This window comes from Mesocricetus auratus, unplaced genomic scaffold, assembly GCF_017639785.1.
Source record: "Mesocricetus auratus isolate SY011 unplaced genomic scaffold, BCM_Maur_2.0 Super-Scaffold_100013, whole genome shotgun sequence".
Classification (NCBI taxonomy): domain Eukaryota; kingdom Metazoa; phylum Chordata; class Mammalia; order Rodentia; family Cricetidae; genus Mesocricetus; species Mesocricetus auratus.
Window position 1 is genome coordinate 76,554,661 of NW_024429196.1, and position 11,294 is coordinate 76,565,954.

The window sequence follows — 11,294 nt, forward strand, 5'->3', positions numbered from 1 at the left end:
CTGTCTGTCCCTCTGTCTAGGTCACCCTCGCTTGCCATGGAATCCACCAAGGCGTCTCACGATTTATTCCTGACATCTGCTCCACTTCTGTTAAGAGATGGGCTCCCGCCAGGTGGTAGTGTCTCAGCCTTTAATCCCAACACTAGGGAGGCAGAGGCAGGCGGATCTCTGTGAGTTCCAGACCAGCCTGGTCTACAGAGTGAATTCCAGGACAGCCTCCAAATCAATACAGAGAAACCCTGTCTCGAAAAAAACAAACAAAAGAGAGACAGACAGACAGACAGACAGACAGACAGACAGACAGGCTCCCTCCTGGCCCAACCGCCCCCCTCCTCCCCCTCTCCCGCGCCCCGTTGGGTGAGGAGGGCAAACAGCCTGCTGATTGCACTGAGCTTGCACGAGGCCGTGGAAGTCTGCAGAGGACAAGACCTGCTGCTCCCCAGAGAAGGCCCCACCACACGTGCACAGAACGGGTGTGGGGTCAGCGGGTTCGTGGTGAGCAAGTGAAGCCAGTAGGCTCATGTTTAACAACTGCTGTCTCCTCTCTTAGAAAAACAATGTAGTGAGCATCAATAAGGAACCTGTTGCCGAAACTGACATCATGGCCACGAATGGTGTGGTCTATGCCATCAACAGTATTCTGCAACCGCCAGGTGAGGTCCTAATCTGTGGTCCTAACTTTAGTGGTACCGTGAGTGTGGCCTCCCTGTGGCTGACTGAAAAGTGAATCGGGAGCCGTGGGTCCAAGAACTGGGGGGGGGGCATACTTTTTAGTGAGTCTCACCCCAACTCTGACATTTCCCAGCTTGAATATCTACAAGGATGCTGGTGGCAGACGACAAGGCCCAGGTGTGTGTGTGTGTGTGTGTGTGTGTGTGTGTGTGTGTGTGTGCGCACACACGCACACTCGAGGACGTAGGTTACAGAGAAGGCTGGGTTGTGTTTATATGAGGGCACTGGCGGCAGACGGGACCTGCCTATGTGTTTACATGTGGATACCAGCGGCAGACGGGACCTGCCTATGTGTTTACATGTGGATACCAGCGGCAGACAGGACCTGCCTATGTGTTTACATGTGGATACCAGCGGCAGACAGGACCTGCCTATGTGTTTACATGTGGATACCAGCGGCAGACGGGATTGGTTGTGTGTGTACTTGGGGACACTGGTGGCAGACAGGGCTTTGCTGTATATTAACATGGGGACAGTGGTGGCAGACAAGGCCTGGCTACGTGTTTACATGGGGACAGTGGTGGCAGACAGGGCTTTGCTGTATATTTACATGGGGACAGTGGTGGCAGACAGGACCTGCCCGTGTGTTTACATGGGGACAGTGGTGGCAGACGGGGCCCGGCTGTGTGTCCATTGAAATGCTGGTAGCAGACACTGGGGTTTCTTTCCTGTCTAGCCAACCGACCACAAGAACGGGGAGATGAGCTGGCGGACTCTGCCCTTGAAATCTTCAAACAGGCATCGGCATTTTCCAGGGTATGTGTTCTCCCACCAGTCAGCCATGGCTGAGGAGAGCGGCCCTGGGATCCACCCACCAAGGGAGGCAGCACTCCCTGAGTTCATGCTGTAGCAGTCTGGCTGCCCGGCCTCCGAATTAGTCTTTGGTTTTCAGAGGCTCACCTGTGCTCTGCTGTCTTCACCCCGGAGGCTGGGGTCCTCACTCCTCACCCCGGAGGCTGGGATCCTCTAATGTGGCCCTCCACTTTTGAACAGAGATCTCCTCCACAAGAGCTCTGAGCTCTTACTCTTGGGAGATGTCCCCGCTGACCCTTCCCCCACACAACCCTAAGCTTTGGCATCAGTGGAAAAGTCTAGCTTGGGGTCCCCCAGGAAATTCTATCCTCTCCATAACACCCTGATTAAAAGGGGGCTGTCCAGCCAAGGGCCACCGGACTAACTGAGGAGGCTCTTCGGGGCCCATGGGTTCCATTTTCCCCTTTCTCTCCCCCACCTCAGCCAAGTGCAGAGTCCTCCACATGCAGGCTCAGTGACAATATGCACTAGGAACCTGAACTTTGGGCAGGCATGTACGGCTACAGTGCCTCTCCGGGGAATAGCCACAAGTTCCAGACCAGCCAGGGCTACGTAGTGAGACCTGTCTCAAAGGGGAAAATGAAAGATGGAAGGATGGGGAGTGGACAGGGAAGGAAAGACAGAGACAGGGGGAGGAAAGGAAAAGGTGAATGAAAAGAAAGCCTGACCTGTGTGTGTCTGTTTCTTCTTCCAGTCTGCCCAGAGGTCTGTGCGGCTCGGTAAGTGTCTGGGTTTGCCGTCCCATCTGGGCCGGTGAGCCCATCAGTCCCCAGCAGAGCCAACCTGCCGTCTCTTACCATGTGCTGTAAAAGAAGCCTGGTCCTCAGGGTCAGAGTAGCAGGGTCAGCTGGGGTCAGAGAGAAGAGTCGAGCCTCCTTCTCTGTGACATGAAGATAGTGGGACAGCAGCCCGTCCGGGTGGATGTGACTTTGAGATCAGGGAGCCTGGGACATTGCACAGGGCTTGGCAGGCACCCACACTGAAGATACGATTCCCAGCTGCTAGATGGAGAGAAGCCCAAAGCATCAGATAATGAGCAAGGCATGACGTTCCACAAATACAAAGGCCTGTGCTTTGTACCTGAACGGGGGGGGAGGGAGCACGGCAGAGGCGGACCTCATGGCTTTTGTCCATGAGACTCTGAAGCTGGGCCCGATGGCACATGATCCCAGCTACTTGGTAGTCTGAAGCAGGAGGACTGACAGGCTACATGATGAGTTCAAAGCTATCTAATCAATCTAGTGAGACCTTGTCTCAAAAGTAAGAAGGGAAAAGAGGGTGTGGATATCACTCAGTGGTGAGAGTGTTTGCCAGGCATGCTTGTGGCTCTAGGTTCATCCTTTGGTACCACCAAGACAAAAAGACTAAGAGTCCCAGACAGTCGGTGGCACACCAGACAGTCGGTGGCACACCTGCATCTTACTGGTTTTCATGTTTCCCGTTTTCAGCTCCTGTCTATCAGCGGCTACTGGAAAGGATGAAGCATTAGCAGGAAGTCCAAGGAGGTGTGTGCTGCTGCAGCCCCCCGCCAATTTCTCTCAGTTTGCCAAAGAGACCGTCAAATGTTTTTGAAACCAAATATCACACTTCAACATACATGGGCTGCACCGTATTGAGATCTGAGCCTTGGTAGGGAGGGGGTGGAGGAGACAAGTTCTTTTTAGCTTTTGATCCCTCTAAACGTGGCCGTTGACCCACTGAATGCGCAGATCACCTGGCTCTGGCTTCCAGAAAGGACCTCTCCAAAGCAAGGGCTTTTCTGACTGTGCAGAGGGCCTGAACCAGGGAGCTGCAGCATTTCGGAGCTCGCAAATGTGAATCAAGCAGTTCCGCATTCCGGAAAGCCCTGGCATGTCTCTGCAAATCTCTTGTGCAGCTGGAGAAATGGCATCACCATAAGCTATGATTTGAACTGTGTCTGTCAGACATGTCTTATACCCACACATGGCTTGGACGCTTCTCTATGGCCCCGCCCAGGTAGAAAAGAAAGGGTATATAGAGCATGTAGAATACAGATTTCCTGAGTGTGATGGAGCCGAGGTGTATTTGTAATAATAAAACCAAAGAGATACATGCCTGTGTGCTGGCTGGGTATTGGGGGTGGATAGGTTCTGCTCCTTGGAGCCTGCAGCCTGCTTCGCGTCTGAAGTCCTTCCAAGAGCAGTTCGGCAAGGAACCCTGACCGTGGTTATTTGGCACCGTGCCAGCAACTGGCCCTTGGATGCCCACACAGCTTGTGTGGGTGTGAACCTAACCCTTGTCTCAGTCCATTAAGACTGATTGTCCAGGGAGGGTGGAGAGATGGCTCAGTGGTTAGGAGTACGTGCTGCTCCTGCAGAGGACCTGAGTTGGGTTCCCAGCACCCATGTCCTACAGCTCACGATCACCCATAACCTCAGCTCCAGGGAGTCTAATGCCCCCTTCTGTCCTCTTTGGGTACCTGCGCCTATGCGTACATGCCCCTGCATACATGCACATAATTAAAAATTAAATAAACCCTTAAAAAAAAGCCCACTCATCCCTCATGTGCACAGATGTCTTTAGAGGGTCACACACAACCATCCTAGGCCCTGGGTAACAGTTACGTCTTTGTTGTCAGGGAGTTTCCCTGTGGGTGGAAAAGAGAATGGTTACTCAGCTCATGGCACTGATGGTGACCACGCGGAGACACTGGAGCAGGGCACCTCAGCTCTGTGACAGATAAGGAAGGAAGTGGGGGGGTGAGAGGCCGAGGCGGCTAACTGTAGTGTTTAGGGCGAAGGGCTCCTGAGAGTGTTGAGAGGCAAGATACAGTGTTGCGTGTGCACAAGTCCCAGCGTCCCCATAGCTCTGGCCTGCTCATCTGAGCTCTGCCCTGCTCATCTGGCCTCCAGGGCAGTCCCCTGGCCTGGCTCTGTGATGGCCTCGCTGGCTCCCGTTGGGTGTCCTTCAGCTGGGCTTCACTCCGAGTACCCACCATGCCCAAGGCTCCAGCAGAACCCAAGGGGATGGCTACCTAACCCTAACCCTAACCCTAACCCTAACCCTAACCCTAACCCTAACTTAAAAAACCCACTAAAGCTTAAGTAAGACTCTGCGCCGATGGCTCAGCGGTTTAGCGCACTGGCCGCTCCTATGGAAGCCTAGTTTTGGTTTCGAGCTCCTACAGGGCGGCTCTCAACCAACCACCTGTTATTCTCAGTCCATGGGGCTCTGAGCCCCTCTCCTGACCCTCATGGGCACCAGGGACACATGCGGTACACATCCATACATACAGGCAAAAATACTTATACACGTAAAATGATAAAAATATATATTTAAAACATTTGAAATAAAACATCCCATAGGATTCCTTTAAAAAATGTCAAGTACCAACCTGGGTTTAAATCTGCCCCGCCCCATCCCCGCCCCCCCCCCCTGCCTTTTCTCCATTTGTCTTTTCCACATCCCTGCCTCAACCCTTCCAATAAGGGATTCCACTCCTTCCTGTGGCTACAATCGTAGGTGTTCTCCCTTCCTAGCCCTCTGTGGGGATTCCTCCAGCCAGGCTAAGCTTTAAACATCTGCTGCCATCTGGAGGCTGGCCTCCCAAGGCTGAGACATCTGCCTCTGGCTGTTTCCTGGGGTTGTGCCCCATCCAAGGCCAAGAGCAGCCCAAATGGGACAGAAGTTGCCCAGGCATCGCCTGAGTCCAGGCTCCTGAGCCTCAGTCAGGGGAGGGGATAGAGGTTGGGCAGAGGTGGTGCTGCCTCTTGCTGCTGTCTTCTGGGAGCAGAGGACCTTCTGGAGTGACAAAGGTCCTCAGCATCTGGGGCCCAGAAAACCCCCCAATGGGCAGGGGCCGCCTAAACCTGGCCTGCTGGCACCTGAGAGGCCAGCCTTTTCTGTTGGCAGAAGAGTGTCCACAGCACTGAGCTGTAGAGCTGCATGAACTCCCCAGTGCTGGGCAGGGGGCCGTCGCGGGAAGTGTCACCCACTGCCACAGAAACGGAAGATGACACGGGAACGCAGGGTACCACATCACCCCGGCTCCAAAGCCCACGCTCTGGACTTTTGCTCCTCCCTCTGCCCACTGTACCAGGACCAAGGGAAGCATGGCCCAGCCAGCCCTGAGCAAGCGGGGCACAGGCAAAGGAGAACCCACTCTGCTGAGATGGCCCTCCCCCAGCAGGCTGAGTCTCCCGTTGCACCTCCCTCTGCCCACTGTACCAGGACCAAGGGAAGCATGGCCCAGCCAGCCCTGAGCAAGCGGGGCACAGGCAAAGGAGAACCCACTCTCCTGAGATGGCCCTCCCCCAGCAGGCTGAGTCTCCGTTGCACCTCCTTGACTATCGTTAGCTACCACACCGCTGGGAGACTGGGATCGGGGAGCAACCACCGTCCCGCGGGGCCCCAGCAGCACACCAGTGCCATGCAGGACAGAGGGAAACACCTCTGTGATGGAACCGTAACTCAACACCAGGCTTTTTGAAGAGCTGCATGGAACATTGCGCTCAGATCTGTGTCGAAGCCAGGAAAGACAGGCCCTGGAATGAAGGGTGGGCCCGGTGCTCCACCCGCAGAAGTCAACCGGGGCCACTCCGGAGAGCCAACACAAAGACCAGATTGGGAGGGGACAGGGCCCTGGCATCCCCAACACCCATCCACATACACTCCCTCTCGACACCCACACCACACAGGGGCCTAAGAGCTCTGAGACCGGACTCCAGGCATGAACGACTTGCCCTCCTCATCGATGGAGTAAATGACCATGCCGTGACCATCTTGGAGGGGAAATAAACAAATCAAAGCTGCCCCTAGGTCTATGCTAGCTAGCCTGTTGACACTCTCTACTAGAAGGAAGGGACAGTTCCCAGACCTTCACCTGGGACCAGGCACACTCAGGGATCCAGCACGCCCCGCCCCACCCCGCCCCGCCCCCCCCCCACCTCCAGGTGCGCATGCTCATCAGAGGCGCTGCCATATACAAGGGAGGTTAGCTGAAGGTCGGAGTCCACCCCACGCTTCTCAGGGAAACCACTGTTTCAGTCATGCCTGATCTTGTCAGTAACTCCAACGCCCACGCTGCTGGGGCCTGGGGTCATTGGACTTTCTAAGCCTCGGGAGGAGACGGTTTTCACCGTTCCCAGAATCCTTCCTGCAGTCCCCCCAACCCCCACCCCGTCTTATTTGCAGGAAGTTCTGGGATTTGGGTAGTAGCAGAGATGGGGGAGGACTTCCAATTAAATGCCCTCATTTGGGCAGAAAAGAGGTTTTTGCCTAAACAGATGGGAAAACTCCACTTCCTCTCAGTCAATGGCGCCTGTGGTCCCCTCGGCTTCTTGAGAGCAGCCTGTCAATAATTGAAGTTCAAGGAAGCAGTGCACATGCAGGCCCCTGAGCTTTCAGGATCCTTGAGATACAGGATGAGGACAAAGCCCTGCTGCTTCCAGCCAGCCCAGCAAAGCACAACCCTGCGCTGGTGGGGAAGAACAGAGATCCGGGGCGCTAGGTAGACGCCGCTTGGGGCTGAGGTTACCGTTGTTGTCTCCATTCGGTTTAAATGCACTTTATATTGGCCTGAATTCTGCAGACCTGGTGCTTCAGAGTGGAGAGCACCTTCTGCTTAGTGGCTGTGCACAGCAGGCTTGCGCAAACACAGCCGTGGGCCAGCCTCTTTGCCTGCAGCAGGAAGAGAGAGAGCCTTCATCCTCGGAGGTCATGATGCACCCAGCTCAGTAGGGGAAGCGGAGGGACCCTGCAGGGGCCAGCAGCACAGGAGACCTTGACCTCAAACTCAGAACTTCTTCATCCGTGGAGAACATACACCGATGGGAAGTTCTGGCCAATTGAGCGATGTGAGGTCATTCCTACAAGTGGCTTGTCTATTACATCCTCGGGAAAATTCTTCTACCAGAGAGAGTACATTTAGCAACAGCCAATCGCCTTCCGTGGAGATCACAGAATTTATACCAGTGAATGATTTAAAGTAAAATCCTATTTATCATTTTTTTTTCTAAACCAGATGTTTAACTCCAGAAAAATACTTCAGGGGCTGGGAAAATGGCTCCAAAAACAATGATCCTCACTTCATAATAAGAGTTCTCGAGACTCAGTGTCGTGTAAGTGAGACAGATCTCCTTTCTTTTCTACAGAAGCCAGGCATCAGCCTGGGCAAGAGGCAACGATGGTCGTTACCATGATTTGGGGCAAAACAGAGCTTTGTATATGTTCCTAATTGCATTTCCCTGCCCCCCAAATTCCTCACTGACTGAGTTCTTCAGGGAGGTGTGATCCTTCCCTCTGGTCGAGCACAGTTCCCACCCCTGTTTCTCCATCCTCCTTGGCTCTAGCTCCCGACCCCTTTACTGAACCAAGAGCCAAGTCACGTAGCTGATGGTCTGTAACTTTCCAACCCTAAGATAAACTAAAGAATGCCCTGGCGAGCAAGTGAGAGCCACCAGCTGAGGAAGAAGCCAGGAGCCCGGTGCCTCCTGCTCATCTGTAACTCATTGCTGAGTTCTAAGCGCCCCTCTCGCTGAAAAGGGACCAGAATGAGGTCTTGTTTCTTGCAATGGTTCAGTGGAGTAAAGCGTTTGCTGTGCAGCCATGAGGACCTGAGTCTGAACCCCCAGAACCCACATTAAAGCTGAGTGAGACACAGGGGTCTATGACCCCAGTTCTCAGATGCTCAGATGGAAGATGAAGACAGCAAAAGCTGCCATGCTGGTTAACCTGGGAAACACACAAGGACAGCAAAAACACAGAGGCCCTACATCCGTCAGCTGGGCAAGAAGGAAGGCGAGAACCAGCGGCTGAGGCTGTCCTGTGACCTCGGCACCTGCACCAGGGCTCACCCGCGTGCCATGTTCAAATGCGAGTGTGTCACACGCATGCATGGTCCTGTGACCTCAGCACCTGCACCACGGCCCACCCGAGTGCCACGTTCCAATGCGAGTGTGGACACACACGGAGGGGAGATACTTTCAGTTACGGAAATACATGAAATAATTGTCCGCCGTTTACTCTTTACCTTGGCTTTCATCTGTTTGATTCTTTTGCCATAGGAGGCACAGATTCTCAGTGGGTTTATTTTTATCTCTGAACTGTTTTTCTTGCGCCGTAAAGTCATCCTGGCTCCTGTCCTCCGCCATCTCACCTTTCATCAGCCTGTCTCGCTGTCCCTTTGATCTGAGAAGCTGTGGGCACATCTATAGCACACCACTTAAATTGGTGCTAATTTCATATCTTTGTTTTTCTAACATCGTACAGACTTAGATCTCATGGAGCTCCTTCTTTTTGAAGATAAGTCGGTCTTTTTCTCTTTTCTCCTCCAAATTTACACTTTCTTCTTTTAAAGGTTTTAGAAAATATGGGAAGCAGAAAGAAAGAGTGAAATTATCTATCTTCTGCTGGTGGTGGCCATGGAGATCGAGTTCTAAATTTGGATTCTGAAGATAATGCGTCTATCCATAACATATTGCACTCCCGTGGTAGGAGTCAAACCCAGGCCCTATGCACAGCAAACACTCTGTCACCAAGCTGTGGCCCCAGCTGTCAACTTCCATTATTGTACTCAGTTACATTTCAAAATAAAAATAACAGCCGTTAAAGTAGGGAGAACCCGAAGGCAGCTTTGGTGACTTTTGGCTGTGTGTGGTGCTCTTCTGACGGCATCAGAGGGGCCGTCCAGCTGGATAGAGACCACAACCCCACTCAAAGAAGACGCTCGCTCCAGTCGGTGGCAGAGTTGAGCACCAGAATGAGTTCTGCAAATGACTCCATGGAAAGTTGCTGGTTTGGATATAAAGAGGTGGGGGAGGGGCCAAGAAAGAAGGGACACAGGGCAGCCTGTCGTGGGAGTGAGCAGTCCCCGGCTGACAGCCATTGAGGACACTGACCTCTGTGATCTACAGCCATAAGGAGCCAGATCCTGCCACCAAGGCCAATGACCCTTGTCAGGAACTCTTCATTCTCTGAGCTTCCAGTAAGCGCTCTGTTGGTGCCATGGTCCCAGGCTTGAGAGACAGGACTTTTAAGTAGAGAATCCAACCGGCCTTCTCTTGGGAGAATTTCCATGTTGCAGAGAAGTGAGATGGGGGATAGGCGTTCTGTGAAGCAGCTTGTGAAGCAGCTAGCACAACTGTCCCCTGGTGACTTTACTAGGCAGAACGATGATTCTCTATCCCGACATCCTGGAGGTCTTGCTACAAGAGCAGATTCCTAGGCTCCACATCCTGTCCAGTTACGCTCCTGTCTCGTTTGTATGGGGAAGGCTAGGAATTAGAAAAATGAAATAAACAAAAACCAAACAACAACAACAACAAAAAAACCCGGAGTCTTGTGTGTCGTGTGAGTAGGCCAGGCTGGCCTTGAACTCATCTTGATCCTCCAGCCTCCATTTCTTAAATTCTGGAATTATATAGGCATACACCACTGATATGGGGGAGGAGACCCTAAAGAGAGACTAATGTTTTCTTGCCTCAGCTGGACAGTAGCTCAAGTGCCGGGGTCCTTGAGAATGAGTGGTCACCAAAGCCATTGGAGTCTTTATCTCGTGACGCTGAAGAATGAATTTTCCAGGGGGTAAATGCGCTGTTTCATTTTTACTGTCAAGTTGACACAATCTGGAGCCACCTTGGAAGAGGGACTCTGGGTCGAAGAGTTGCCTCAGTCACTTTGCATGTGTTGGTATCTATGAGATGTTGTCTTATCGAACAATTGATATGGGAGGGTCCGGCCCACCGTGGGCGGTACCATCCCTAGTCACATGTGCCTGGGCTGTGTAAGAAAGCCAGATGAGCATGAATCATGTGAGAGCAAGCCATAAACAGGGTTCCTTCATGCCCGCTGCTTCAGTTTGTCTCGAGGTTGTCGCCTTGGGTTTCCGTCCCGATGTCCCTCAGTGGCTGACTATCACCTAGAGGTGTAGACTGAAATAACCCCTTTCCTCTCCAAGTGCTTTTGGTCCCGGTGTTTATCGTAGTAACAGAAGCGCACGCTAGAGCGGTGAGCTTTGAAGAGGGTGTACCACAGGTTCAGAGCTGCAGCTAGAGCAAGAGCGTGCTCCAAACATGGCTGCAGCCAAGGGCCGCTATCTGACATCAACAAGGATGGTCTAGCTTGAGGCGTGGTGGGGGTGAGGGGTAGGGTGTGGGGTGTGTGTGCAAGTTGTTACAGCTCTGAGGAGAAGGGTATCCTGGCTGTTGGAAGCCAGCCTGTAGTTACAGCTCTGAGGAGAAGGGTATCCTGGCTGTTGGAAGCCAGGCTATACCTATAGCAGTGAAGGGAACGGTGTCCATGCTGTCAGAGGCCAGGCTAGACCTATAGATGCATTCCGGTGGGGGATGGTTTCCCACAGGAATGCAGCAGCTCTGCTCCTCTCTGAGAGATGGTTACAGCTCAGCTCTGCTCGGCTAAGGGAGTTTCCCTGCAGAAACGTGGCTGTTCTGCCCCTACTCAGACCAAAGTTGTTACTTCTCTGCTTCCCTCTGCTAAGGGAGAAACCCCCACAGAAGTGTAGCAGCTTGCTCCTGCTCCTGTAAAAGTTGCTATTTCTCTGCCCAGCTCCACTCAGGGGTAAGGTCTTCACCCAAAACTCATTCAAGAGATTTATTAGGAGGGAGGAGTCCAGGAGAGTGGCTGCCTCTGGGGTGGAAAAAGGCAGCTCCCAACTGAACAGGTACAGAGATCACACAGGGCTTTGTAAGGGCAGAGTTTTTCCAGGGAGAAGATTTTCAGGGTGGGAATTGGTTGGATTTCAATCCCTGAGCTTGGATGAGCTCAGAGAT

At 53.0% G+C, this 11,294-nt stretch overlaps 1 protein-coding gene across 1 annotated transcript in view; it reads left to right on the top strand.

Moving 5' to 3' along the window:
• The window catches only part of Tgfbi (transforming growth factor beta induced), a 31,381-nt gene extending 27,763 nt beyond the window's left edge, over positions 1 to 3,618 (top strand). The window contains exons 14-17 of the mRNA XM_005078391.4: positions 551 to 653; positions 1,409 to 1,488; positions 2,240 to 2,264; positions 2,994 to 3,618. Coding sequence (XP_005078448.1) covers positions 551 to 653; positions 1,409 to 1,488; positions 2,240 to 2,264; positions 2,994 to 3,034 — 249 coding nt within the window. The 3' untranslated portion in view covers positions 3,035 to 3,618. The remainder of the gene's footprint in view (positions 1 to 550; positions 654 to 1,408; positions 1,489 to 2,239; positions 2,265 to 2,993) is intronic.
• The last annotated feature ends 7,676 nt before the right edge of the window (positions 3,619 to 11,294 follow it).